Raw genomic sequence first — 14,392 nt, forward strand, 5'->3', positions numbered from 1 at the left:
ACACAAGTAGTGATCCCTTGTTCTCTATTCAGAATCAGTACCTCCTCTTGGTTATTCTTGTGTGCAGGAGCTAACACAACTCTTGTACTCTTCCATACTTGCTTCACAGGCTATGGTCTCTTTCTTTTGGGTTGTTAATCTTGTTTAACCTTTTCCTTACGAGCTTTTGTACAATCATGATCAATTTTAAGCACTTTCCACAGAATTCAGATTTCCAGTCATATTTCACTATCTGATCAAAAAGTCTACCTAAGTCATCCAAAATAGGAACCTTGCTTGAAATAGGTTTAGTGACATAAACCTCAATGAGAATTCTAGCATAAGAGATTCTGGTTTGTTTAGCAGTGCACTCATCTGCAAACAATGGAATCCATATTATGTTTGCTATTCTGCTTAAGGAACTACGTCCCCAATAGTTCATGGGAAGGTTGGAAAATCTTACCTATAGAGGAATCTCGGTTAAAAACTCAGTATCAAAATCAAATGGTGGACTCCATTGTTTCATTATTATGGGCCTATTAATGACTGTGTAAGGGCCCTCACGCAGAATTTTCTTCATACCAACCATGGAATGAAACCTAACAATGAAATAACCAGCATCACGAGAATAGAGTTCTGGCATAGTAACTGTATTCCACACCTGGTTTATATATCTATGTATGTAGTTATACCCTAGCTTTGTGAGCATGTGATTTTTGCCCTACATGAAAATAATTCCTAAAAATAGACCAAAAATAATTTTTACTGATTTTAGGAATTTTTCTTTATTTATTTGCATTTCATGCATTTTAATATTTTTAAATCATAGAAAAAATCCTAAAAATTGTCATTTTTACATATTTAATTTTTATTCTTTTAAATTAGCATTTTTCTTTAGTTTTAAGTTAATTAGTTATTTTAATGTTAAAAATAAATAAAGAATTTTAATTTCTACAAAAATAGATTAATTAATTAAAGAAAAGAAAAAGGAGAAAAGGAAATTAGGAAGAATGTATTTTTGGTCTTGTTTCTTCTAAAATTGGTCCATGCCCAAATCAATTCTAAACCCCAAACCAATTCCAATACCAATACCCATTTGACCCACTACCCTTTTTTTCATTTTTCATACCCTAATCCTTCACATAAAAGGGGAGTTAAGACACAAAAGAAATCAGATTTGGGGAGACCTAAAAAAGATCCCAGACAAAAGGCAGCGCCACAGAGAAGGAGATCCCCATTTTTCTTCAATACCCAAAACCAACGCTGCTGCTTCTTCATCTCACAACCAATACAAGATGATTAGATCCCTTACCCCTTAGAAATATAGAGAAACGGCGCCCCAGGTCATCTTCTTCAGCTTGATTTCTCTAAAAAACCAACACTTTCCCCTTCTTTTCTTCTTTCCTTCACTCACCTTTCACTCATGATTGACACACGCGAAATGCAAAAATGGCTGAAACAAAGCTAAAACAAAAACTCAAATGAAGATCTGAAAATCAAAAATCTTTAAAACTAAAGAAAAGTTCAAAAAAAAAGAAAGAAAGAGAAGAAGAGCCGATAGTTGTTTTCAAGTTTAACGGGTTTGCTGCACATTTCCTGGGTAAAAACTTTTGAATCGAAGAAACTACTGTGTGCTGCTAGTTCACTGCATTGCCGAGATCCATATTCATTTCTTATCATTGTTTCTCTTTTATTCTATTGGAGCAAGGTACATTTTCTTGATTTCGACTTTGTAATTTGATTTGGACCACTTGTTGTTTTTTATGAGAAAGGATTTCAGAAACTACATGTTCTTATCTGTTGAACAAGTGATTACAATTATTGATTTACATATCTTGTCTATTTGAATATAAAATTGGATTTAGATACTGCCATAACATTTGGGACCCGAATCGTAAACCTGTTTGAGCTAGCAATGCCATGAAGCTTGTAGTTGTTTGTTCACTGGTATGTTTAAAAATATTTTTCAAAGTGAATTGCAAATCTATTTTTTTTTTTGGATTGTTCAAATATTCAGTATGCACGAATTTCTCTTTGGGTTAATTGAAACAGTTAATTATGGAATTTTGCTTTTATCACAATTTTATGTACTAATTTAGCTCTGTAATTCTGCCCGTGATCAGTGTGTTGATGAACAAGAATAGTTTGTGGTTATTTCCAATTGGTAATAATGTGTAAGAGTTATATGAAAAAATAATGAGGTTTAGATGGCAGGAAAAGCTCGTTGGTTTGAACAGTAGTTAATGTCAAATCTCTTTCAAATTGATGTAATTAGACGTACTACATTGAATTGTAGTCTTTTATCATTTTTTTTGTTAACTAACTATAATTGTTTGATTATTGAATTACCTCCAATGCAAAGGAAGAAGAGGAAAAGAACAATATGGATTGCTGCATATCTTTGGCTAACCCAAAAATAGAGAAACATTTGTAATTTGTTAGCGTTCTTTAATTGTTTTCTTTTCCAGTTTTCTTGATCATATCTGGTAATATTAGTTTAATTCATTTTCCTACTTAAATTTAGAAAAAATGAATAATTATGAACACCGTGGCTTACTTTAGGCGCACCATTTAAATTAATTTCCTTAAACTCGGGTGCGCATTTCATGTGACTCAACTCCAATTCTCAACAACGTTAAATAAAATGTGTCGTGGATTGCGTGTGCATTTCATGTGGCGTGGTTCAAGGCGTGTTTTAAATAATGTTGAATCTTTTCCTAAAATAATTAAAAGCGGTTAATAAGTTAAAAATTGTACCATAGGTTAAAACATGTATTAAAATCAGATAATAGGCCAATTATAACAGTTGAGCGACCGTGCTAGAACCACAAAACCCGGGAATGCCTAACACCTTCTCTCGGGTTAACAAAGTTCCTTACCTGAATTTCTGTGTTTGCGGACTGTAAAATAGAGTCAATCTTTTCCTCGATTTGGGATTTTAAACCGGTGACTTGAGATACCATAAATTATCCCAAGTGGCGACTCTGAATTTTTAATAAAATGATCCCGTTTCAATTGTCACTTAAATTGAAAAAACTCCCTTATACCCTTCCGGGGGTAGTGAAAAAGGAGGTGTGATAGCTCTAGCGACTCTGCTGGGGATCGAACCCAGAACTTTGGTTCAGAATTCGAGCTTAGATGAATTGTTATATTTGGCTTTATTTATTATCTGATTTTGTTCCATGTTTGGGCCTAATTTGCTAAGTGTTGCTTTTATCGCTTTGATATTCTGTGAACTGTATATAAACTGCTACGAAACCCTTCTTCTCTCCGAGTCTTCTAAATCATTTGAGAAGGGTGCACTTCATGTGACTTCTCTTCTGTCTAGAGTCTTATCCAATGTTAGAACGAGGTTCGGACAAGTTGCAAAGCCGGTGAAGCTTCTGTATTCCCGGTACGCTGCCCGCCTCGGCTCGAGCTGTCTGCCCGGGTAAGCCAGGTCTAGAACAATAAACCCAGGTTTTCAAACCTAGTATAACATAGCCTCATGCCGGATCCCTAGTAGGAGCGCTTGCTTGTATCATGTGCATTTTTGACAATGGGGACTCAACACAGGGGTTGGGTCCATCTATGACAGGTGCACCCGATTAGAAAAGACCATCCTGATGTATCATATGTGCTACATATTGCATTTCTTCAAGGGTAAAAGGGTCATTTGGCAGACCAATGATAATTGGGGGCAAATGAAAAAGAAAAAAAGAGGTGAAGTGTGAGGATAAAGCGAGGAGGACCCAATTATGTTTTCTATCACATTGTTGTTAAGAAAAGAAAAAAGAGCTTGAAATTTCAAAAAAAAAAAAGATTTTGCACTTTTTCATCATTTTCCGAAAATCAGAAAATCAAAAAAAGGGGAAAAATAAGAAAATCCAAAAGGAGTTTACATGTTTCATCATTTTTCAAAACAAAAGATAAAAAATGTTTTTTCTCTGAATTAGTTGTTATTTTTATTTCTCGCCCGTATCCAATCTGCCCGAACTACGATACCTGATTCTCGTCGATCGAGGCGTGATACGTAGATAACTCACATAGGGTCCAGTCTTCCTAGTAAATCTTAGGTTCTTGGCTTTGCGGGGTCTTAGCCAAATTTTGCATTTTTAGCCACTTTTGGCCACATAGTCATTTTGCAAAAATAGCCTCAAATATGTCTTGCATATGTTAATAGGGAGTGTTATTATCTCACATAGTGTTGGTTAAAAGTTTTTCATACAGATGTGGATCTACTTACCGGAGTTTGAGCATGACAGATACCTCAGGATCACTGCATTCAGGAGCTGCTCGAGGATCCATTTTATGTTTTTGAGTCAACTGTTCATGTTTTACTTTCTAGTCTTGTATAGTAGTATCCAGTCTTTTAGGTAATGTTAGAGTTTGTCATAGTCTAGTTAAGTTTGCCGAGTCTTTTGTTATTGTATTTCTTATTTTGTATTTGGAAATGTGTTACAAGTCAAAAAAGCGAAAAAAAAGAAGAAATTTTGTGTTTTTATATTTCCTTTAGAAGTTTTCTTTGGAATACTAATTCTAGAATTAAAAAAAAAATATTTCTTTTGAGGTGGTTTCCCTTAGAAAGTTAATATTTAGAACTCAGAACAAAAATTGCTTTTATACTTCCTTTTGGTACATTAAGACTAAAAATCCAAAAAAAAAGAGAATTTTATTTTAGTATCTCTTTAAAAAGTTTTCTTTAATATATCAATTCAAAAAATTCAAAAAGATTTTCTTTTGAGATTATTCTTTGGGAAATTAATGAAAAATGAAAAAAAAATGTTTTCTTATTTTCACTAGAACTTTAGGATATTGTACATAGAAAAGAAGCATACTTTATCTTTTGTTTATCTTTAAAGTTTTTTCTTTAGGTAATCAAAAACTGAAATCTAAAAATATCTTTTATTTTGTTAATTTCTCGCTTCGAAATCATTTTTCAGGGATATCAAATGAAAATTCAAAATATTTTTCTGTGGTTTATTCTTTAGATTTCCTTCCTAAAAAAAAATAAAATGTTTTTCTCTTCTAGAGTTTTTCCTTAATAGTTCCCGTAGAGTATTTGTTTCAAAAAGAAAGAAAAAAGAAAATATAGGCTCGTTAAGCTTGCGTTTAGAATAGGTTATAGAACATTAAGTCTAGAAAATTCAAAAAAAGGGTTTGCTTCTTTTATTTCTCTTTTCTCATCAGATTGTCATAAAAAAAAGAAAAAAAAGAAAACGTTGGTTTGTTAACTTTATTCCCGATCTTCCAGAACTACGCAAAGATCTGATTCATGTGTGGTCGTGATACGTAGGTGATAGTAGGATATATAGTTGATATTTACACCTTAATATGACCAAACTTTGTTGTTGTTTTATAGATAAATTTCCAACAAAATACTTTAAATAGTGTTCTTTTGTTTAGCAGGGAATATTATATGAGAGGAAGCAACATGGAGTTTTTTGGAGGCGATAATGTGAAGAAAAATGCCCGCTCGAGAAGTACCCGAACACAAAGAAGCATAGATGGCCTGGGAAAGAAGGTCACCGTGACCGCGGTAGATTAACAACGTAAGGCAGAAAGGTCAGCATTCACCGCGGTCGACCGCAGTTGGCCGCGACCGCAGTGCCCTCTTCACGCTGCTGGAAAGTGTGAGGACCAAAGTGTAAAATCGGGAAAACTTTTGTAAACTCCTTATATGCTTTAGAAACTCGCCCAAGATTGTGCGAAGCTGATTTTAGACTACTTTTGGAGGCAAGAACAAGAGTGAGAAGATCAACCAAACATTAGAGTTTTTCTATCTCCTTTTAATTCTTGCAAGTTTCATTATGAACAATTTAGTAGTTTTCTATTATTTTGTTATAAGTAGCTAAACACTTATCTAGGGTTGATGGAACCAATTGTTGGTTGAAGTTTTGACTCAAGTTGTTATAATCAAGCCGGATTTATGATATGATTGTTCAACTACGTTTTGTATGGTGATTAATTGAATGAGCCATTGATTAATTGTGTCTAATTACCTCATATTGCTTGAGAAAGAATATTAGGTTAGACAGCTATTGAACAACACCACTTTTGGGTAATTGAAGAGATTCATTACTTGAACTTAAAAGTGGGTTTAGAGATAACGAAACTTTAGTGGGATAATTTAGAGTTGCACATATATTGTCAGCTAGAGTAGTTCGAGAGAATGCTCTAGTAAATTATTGTAGTTGATCGAGAGAAAATTACAATAACCCATAATTCTTAATCCTCATAGAGTATTACAGTGAGATTATAGCAGAAGAGTCGAGACCTAAACTAGCAATTGGGGAAATCATTGCCCTAGACCTTTTTATCATTGAATTATCTTTTTTTTAGCTTACTGTTATTTTTTATAGTATTTGAAGTAGTTAAACAAAACCCCAATCTTAATTGAGCAAAAATCTTGCATGTAGAGATTGATTGAGTTGATAATAACATTGCCGAAGAGTGTAATAGATAGGTTAGTTCCCTGAGGATTCGATTCTGGACTTAAAACCGGATTATATTTGCAGCGACCGCTTTGTCTTTTAAAAGGCATAGTTGGGTATTATCAAATTTTGGCGTTGTTGCCGAGGAATTAACGGTGTTGTTTATTACACATTAGAAGTAGTGTTAAAATTATTAGTTCAAATCAATTTTCAAAGGTGTTAAACAATTTTCATTGAAATTCTAACGTTTGAACTCTTGTGGAATTCAGGTGTATGCCTAGAAATTCTTCGAGGACTGGAGAACTGCTTGAAGGACTTTCAGACCTCTAGAAAAAATTCTAGGCATTGAACCGTGCCAATAGGAGGATCCAACAATCACAACAACCACACCAGCTTGAATTTGACATGGGTGATGTAGAGAATGTCAACGGAAACATCAAGGATGAGCCAGCTGACCCAAATGTCAGAGTGGTGGCACCTCTTGTGCCAGAAGCTTCACTTTATGATTGGGCTCAACCCACAGCTGACAACCTGGCAACTACCATAGCTGTGCCCGTAGTTCAAGCGGAGACATTCCAGATCACCAACAACATGTTGCATCTACTGCAGAATAAGGGATTGTTCTCCGGATCACACATTGAAGACCCTCAGCAACATTTGAAAATTTTTCTGTCAATTTGTGTGACTCAAAGGCAGCCAAATGTGACCCCAGAAGCTATCAAGCTATTGCTGTTCCCGTTCTCTATGACTGGGGAAGCTCAGACCTGGCTGAATTCGCTCCCAATTAATTCCATTGTCACATGGGAGGAATTAGTAAAGCAGTTCCTGAATAAGTTCTACCCGCCCAACAAGACTGCAAGGCAAATTGATGAAATAGTGCAATACAAGCAGCAGCCGACTTAGACCTTGCAGGAAACTTGGGAAAGATTTAAAGGGATGTTGGTGAAGTGTCCTCACCATGGCAGTTCCGACCAGATGCTTGGCCAGAGGTTCTACATGGGGTTAGCTGACAATCTAAAGGCCAATGTGGATGCTTCAGCTGGAGGTGTATTTTTGAGTAAGACATTCACCGAGTGCAAAGTCCTTCTTGAGAAGATGTCCCAGAATTCGGGGTGGATGACTAGAGATACAACACTGGCACCCATAGTGCATTCAGTTCCTCTTGACCCAAATAATTCGCATGCAAAGAACATGGCCACACTCATGACTCAAATGAGTATTTTGACAAAGAAGATAGATGAAATGGGTACCAAACAGGTGCATATTATTGACACAACAAATGGAGGACTGTGTACACCCTGTGTTAATCCGTCTTATAAGTGTTCATGGAGTGGAGAAGGTAAAAATCAAGGGGCAAGGGAAGATATGAATTATGTTAACAACTTTGGGGGGTCAGAGACAAGGAGGACAGCAGTGGAGACCGACACCAAATCAGCAATACAGACCCAACATGCCTCAGCCTGGGGGCATGCAAGTTCAATGCCAAATGGTGCCATACCATCAGAGACAACATGGATACCTACAGTAGAACCAGCAACAGCTGACATATCAGCCACCTCCTCAACAGCAAGATAACAACATGGTAGAGATCAGGGGGATGCTCCAGCAACTCATTGGGACAAATGGTAAGATGCAAGAAAAGTTGGCAGTACATGATTCAGTTATAAAGAACATTAAAACTGAGTTGGGGCAGTTGTCTATGGCTTTAAACAACCGCCCCCAAGGAACATTGCCAACGGACACAAATATTAACCCCAAGGAGCAAAACCCGAATCAACGAATGGCAGTAAGTCTCCGGAATGGGAGAGATTTAGACAAAGAGCAGTAGGTTGCACAAGCCAGCAAAGAGACTACGCCAGCCACTCCAATTCCACTAGAGGTAGATGAACCATCAAATCTAACTGAAGTAGTGGTTGAACAGGGTCAAGATGAAAAGGGTAAGGCTAAGGTAAATGAACAAGCTGCAGAACAGGTGGTGCCTCTTGTGCCATAGAACCCCAACAGAGAGAAGTCAACAAACAATGCACAAAGGGTGATAATTGCACCATTCCCTCAGAGACTGGTAAAACAGAGGAAAGAAGATCAATACAAGAAATTCATGGAGATGCTGCGTCAAATTCAGTTGAATATTCCTTTGATAGATGCCTTGAGGGAGATGCCAGGTTATGCGAAGATGATGAAAGACCTAATGTCATGGAAGTTTGATTTTTAGGACCTATCCACAGTAACTCTGACGCAGACCTGCAGCGTAGTAGTGGCCAGACCGATGGTTCAAAAGATGTCCGACCCAGGTAGCTTCACTATTCCATGCATGATTGGGAGTTGTGCCTTTTCAAAGGCATTATGTGATTTGGAATCCAGCATAAATTTGATGCCTCTGGCTGTATACACCAAACTGGGCATTGGCAGAGCTAGACCGACTTTGATGTTGTTGCTGCTGGCTGATCGCATGGTAAAAAGGCCTATTGGGATTCTTGATGATGTGTTGGTGCAAGTGGGGAAGTTCGTGTTTCCTGCAGACTTTGTTATTCTGGACTGTCAGGTAGATGAGGAGATACCTATCATTTTAGGTGGGCCATTTTTGGCCACTGGGAGAGCATTGATCGATTGTGAGACTGGGGAATTAAAAATGAGATTGAACGATAAAGAAGTCATATTCAATGTTCAGCAATCTATGAGGAGACCCAGTGAATATGCTAATCGCTCTCTAGTAGAGGCAGTGGATGTGATCCTATAAGAAGATGATGTGACCCTGACTGCTAAAGATCCATTGGAGGCATGTCTAACAAATTTAGAAGAGATGGATGGTGAAGGGTTAGCTGAGTGGGTCATGACACTTGAAGGCCAAAGATTCTGGAAAAGGGAACCTCAGTTCGAGTCCCTTGAGTTAGAAAAAAGGGCTACACCTCCAGCAAAGCCATCAGCAGAGGAACCACCCAAGCTGGAGCTAAAGCCGCTCCCAGCTCACCTCAGGTATGTTTTCTTAGGCCCTGATTCTACTTTGCCTATTATTATATCATCCGATTTGCTAGATGTGCAGGTAGAACAACTCTTACAGGTACTGCAGGAAAGTAAGACTGCAATTGGCTGGACCATGGCATATATAAAGGGTATCAGCCCAGCCTTCTATATGCACAAGATTCTTTTGTAAGAAGGGCACAAACCTTCCAGGCTGAAATATACCAAGCTTGGATTAGTGGGCGTCCTCCACCATCAGTCCCCGATGCCCAACACTATGCTCTAGAACCAATTTTCAAGGTCTCGGGTCTATACTCTCATGCTCCTGATTTTGAGCCTCCCCGTGAGACTACAAAGCTTGCTAAGACAGTGGAGCAAAATGAGATATCCAGAAAGTTGAAAGGGTTTAAGATGCCAAAGTTTAATTTGTATGACGGGTGGGGAGATCCAGTAGCCCACCTGAGGGGTTATTGCAGTGAAATGAGAAATGTTGGCGGGAAAGATAAGCTTCTGATGGCGTATTTCAGTGAGAGCCTGACTGGGGCAGCTTTGGAATGGCATATCGTCAAGATGTCGGTAAGTGACATGCATGGGATTTCATGGCTCAAGATTTTGTGTGATACTTTCAGAACAATATAGACAGTGTCCCAGGCCACTCCTCCCTATATCAGATGGAAAAGAAACTCAAGGAAAGTTTTAGGGAATTTTGGTTCAGATGGAACAAACAAGTTGCTCGGGACAGTCCTCTCGTTGATAGAAAAGATGCTGCTAACCCCCGCCAATGACAAGATCCAGCGGGCATTCCTGCTAGACGCTTTCAGCCTCAATACCAACCTCATGAATATCCCCGAACTCCACATAATCCACCCTAGTGTTATCCTCCGAACAATGTCCGGCCATCTGTCCAACCACTGGGTCACTCCAATAGGCGAGCACGAGCACCGTAGAATCCCCACCAGCCTCTACAAAATTTCCAAGTACCATATAACCCACATTCAAGCCAAGGGTGTAGAAGGGAACAAAGGCTGAAAGATAATTTTACACCAATAGGAGGGTCCTATGCAAGTTTGTTTGAGAGATTAAAGCATTACGACATGATTGCACCTATTCCTCCAAATTATATAGACCCACGTGCGAGAAGTTTTGACCCTGCTAAAAGATGTGAATACCATTCCAATGCCCAGAGGCACAATGTTGAAGATTGTCGTGCTTTGAAAAGGGAAATAAAAAGAATGATTCAAGAAGGAATAATTGTGGTCCAAGGCAGTAATACCCCAAGTGTCACACGTAATCCTCTACAGGTACATGACAACGCACAGATTGTTGGAGTGGTTGGCAATGACGAAGAGTTGGTCAAAGGAGCCACTTGGTGAAATTAATGATATTAAAATTGGTAATGGTCTTGGTAATATTGATGTGGAACTCAGTGGCTAAGATGCCGAGCTTGGTAATTGGAAAGATGCTCCTTTTTTGGCTAGCCAGGGAGGAGTCTTGATGGTTCATTTTGTTGTCATTTCTGTTGTCCGGTTTATTTCAGGGTTGTAATCCGGACATTGTCTTGTGGCTCAAACCCTTCTATCCTTTTATTTTGCCTAGTTTGTTTAGTCGTAGTAGCTCGTTTAGTGTTGTCTAGGTTTATTCCAGGATTGTAACCCTATTTTAGTTTGCTTGTTTTGGTATTCGAACCCCTTCACCGTTTGCCTAATGCAATTTCTTGTTTTCTGTTATTTTTAGTCATTTCTGTTTAGTTCTCTTCTCCTTTTATAGTTCCTTTCTTGCTCGCTCTAGTGACATGACATGCACACATAATTCTAGGCCTAGTCTTAAAAGTTAGTTTACTCATGAATGCTATGAAGCAATTTTGAAGATGACTGGGGCAATTGAAGGAAATAAGTACACAATTTTGAGATCATTTGAAGCTCGAACTGTGTGAAACTGGGGCAGATAATTTGGGAAGTTAATAGGGTAACAAGAATTCGTCAAAAGAAGAGTGCATCCCGGACGATTTGAAGCAAGTAACTTTGAGTTCAAGTGCATCTCAAGTTATAAGATAAAGTCAAGAAAGTTGTCTCCGAATTGACGGAGGATATCCATTGTGAAAAGGGAATCACCCAACGAGGGTTCTGCACTTGACAAGGTGCTAAAGAAAAGTTGAAGGCACATCGGTAATACCAATGCCGAAGCTGCAAAAGAAATATTGTGCATGATCTTCAATTTTTATTTCAAGTTGCATGTGTTGCACTTGGCATTTTCAGGGATTAGGAGGCCCTCTTTCAGTTACCCAAATACTTATACCATTTGATACCCTCTTGAACCTGTACTAGTTTCTTTGACCTTCCCTCTTTTGAAATCAAGTTAGAGTCATAAAAAAATTATGTCCCAATAGGTTTATTTGAAAAGGTTCATACCAAAAGAAAAATTCAAAAAAAAAAAAGAAAAAATAAAAATAGAGATAAAAAAGGAAAAGAAAGAAAAGAAAGAAAAGAAAAAAAAGAAAAAGAAAAGAAAAAGAAAAATTGCAACAACAAAAGTAGTCTTGTGAACTACGTTTGACCTGATTTTTGTCACCACAAGATACATAGGCAGCCTCACGGTTCGGTCATACCAAATAAAATATTTCATAATCCCATGAAGTCTAGAGTGGGAGATTCAAAAAAAATGAGAGAAAAAAAAGAACCAAGTTCCCTTATTTTAGAAATTGGGGCAAAGTGTTTAGAATAGATTCCAAAAGCTGTAAATAAGTTAACCTCGTTGTCTTAGTTATTTAGAGCCTTTACGATATCTTTTCTTTCTACCCCTGTCTAAAAGCCATATTACAGTCCAAAAAAGACCTCCCGGATAATCTTTGAGAGTGCTGAGTTTAGACATGCCAAGAGTATATGATGTTTTACCATGGTTAATGCCTTGTCATCTGCAGAATCAGAGGAAATAAGAAGAAAAAGAACAAAATGAGAGAGTCTTATTGGTGAAAACATTCACATGCACCATAAGGCGACGGTGAGTCGAGAGAAATAACAAAATGAGAGAGACTTGATGGTGAAAACCCTTCGGGCACTACGAGTCAAATAAAGATTATGAATCAGATTGGATAATTGGAGCATTGAAGTCCAATTTCACGGTTTAGGGGTATAACAAGAGTTGAACATCATACTTGTTTGACAGATTAGGTCACTTAATCAACATGTGCATGTCATGGTCATTTGATGTGGTATCCACATCTGATAGGTTTCTATTTTGTAGTTTTCTTATTAGGAATCATCTCTTTCCTTTGTCCTTTACTCTATTCTTTTTGTCTTGTTTACTTCCTCTTCCTGAGTCTGTTTGGTCAGAACAAGTGAGAAATAAATTCAAAATTTTCCAACAGCTTTCCAATTGCACAAAACGGGATCTGGCTAGCACATCAAAGTGGCATAAGTCAGGAAAGAACAACGTGCGCATTGAGTTGGTAACAATCAATATACTTTGGGGTCCATGTGAAATACAAAGGTTTGGTATATATCAATTCATGAACAATGCAACAGATGGAGGGTTAGGGTGAACGGATCAAAGGTATTTTCTGTGATAAGATTGACAAAGAAAGTGGTTAACCAGTGACAAGCAAGGTCTTCCAAGCAGAAATCAAAGCTATCATGGCAAGTGATGGAGCAATAGACCTCAAGGTTAAGGCCAGTGATTTAAGTCAGGAAAGAACAACATGCGTACTGAGTGGATGGCAATTGACGTGCTTTGGGATTCATGAGAAACACAAAGGTTCAGTACATGTCAATGCAAGAGCACAATGCAACAGATGAATAGTATTGGATTTGAACGGATCAGAGGTATTCTCCATGATAAAGGTGATAGAGAAAAGTGGTCAGTCAATAAACAGACACGATCTTTCGAGCTGAAACCGAAGTTACCATATATGCAACATATTTAAATCGCCCTCAAAGTTCAAGGCCACAAACCAACCACCATGTTTAAATTCACAAGTTTTCTTTGATTGAAATAGGGGCAGAAAATTTCATTTGTTTCAGAGAAACCCTCCGTAAGGAAAAGCAAGCACCAGTCAGGTTTGACCGTAAATTTTCAGGACTCTCCTGGAAAATGGGACCTAATTTAAAAATCAAAACAATCATGAGTAGCAAAACCTAGCATAAATGCACCCCGAGGAACATAAGTTGGTTTCAAAGTTTGCATGTTTAAGATAGGATTCAATTAGAAGTCTTCAGGACCCTCCTGAATAATGGGACTTAGCTTTAAGATTTCCATTATATAACAAGATTTAGCGTAAGTTCTACTGTAGGGTAGTATAATTCAACCGTAAAAGTTGTCACTCTTAGGATAATACTTGATTTTTGACTTTCAGGACCCTCCTGGATAATGAGATGTAGTTTTAAGACCCTCTTAGATAACAAGGTTTAGTGTGAGTCATACCTTTAGAAGATATAATTTAGATGTAAAGTTGTCATTTAACTAGGAGTTTTGAGGACCCTCCTGGATAATGGGATCTAGCTGTCAAATTCTTAAAATATTTGATAAACACTCACATATGTACCTAGCTACCAAACTGGGGCAGAAAATTTTCTTTGTTTTGTCTATTTTGTTGAAATTAGACGCCCACCTAGAAAGCACGGGAATACAGTTCAAGTTTGGCAATCAGGCGCCCACCTGGAGAGCACGAGAATACAGTTCAAGTTCAGCAATCAGGTGCCCACCTGAAGAGCACGAGAATATAGTTCAAGTTTGGCAATCAGGCGCCCACCTGGAGAGCACGGGAATACAGTTCAAGTTCGGCAATCAGGTGCCCACCTGGAGAGCACGGGAATACATTTCAAGTTTGGCAATCAGGTGTCCACTTGGAGAGCACGGGAATACAGTTAAAGTTTTGGCAATCAGGCGCCCACCTGGAGAGCACGTGAATACAGTTAAAGTTTTGGCAATCAGGCGCCCACGTAGAGAGCACGGGAATACAGTTTAAGTTTTGGCAATCAGGCGCCCACCTGGAGAGCACGGGAATATAGTTCAAGTTTTGGCAATCAGGCACCCACCTGGAGAGCACG

The 14,392-nt window shown here is 38.0% G+C and overlaps 1 protein-coding gene and 1 long non-coding RNA gene across 2 annotated transcripts; both read left to right on the plus strand.

Annotated features, from left to right (window-relative positions):
• The first annotated feature begins 1,061 nt into the window (after positions 1-1,061).
• Positions 1,062-4,462, plus strand: LOC142172994 (uncharacterized). Its single transcript, XR_012702376.1, has 2 exons — positions 1,062-1,687; positions 4,177-4,462. It is a non-coding gene; the product is annotated as an uncharacterized LOC142172994 (long non-coding RNA).
• Positions 4,463-8,658: 4,196 nt separating this feature from the next.
• On the plus strand, positions 8,659-9,129 carry LOC142172755 (uncharacterized). The gene has a single exon (XM_075236434.1). The coding sequence runs from the start codon at positions 8,659-8,661 to the stop codon at positions 9,127-9,129; it is 471 nt and encodes a 156-aa protein (XP_075092535.1).
• Positions 9,130-14,392: the final 5,263 nt, after the last annotated feature.

This window comes from Nicotiana tabacum, chromosome 18 (genome assembly GCF_000715075.1).
Source record: "Nicotiana tabacum cultivar K326 chromosome 18, ASM71507v2, whole genome shotgun sequence".
Taxonomy (NCBI): domain Eukaryota; kingdom Viridiplantae; phylum Streptophyta; class Magnoliopsida; order Solanales; family Solanaceae; genus Nicotiana; species Nicotiana tabacum.

What these genes read in the sequence shown, in the direction of transcription:
- LOC142172755 (XM_075236434.1), top strand. Translation starts at nt 8,659, where the DNA reads ATGGTTCAAAAGATGTCCGACCCAGGTAGCTTCACTATTCCATGCATG.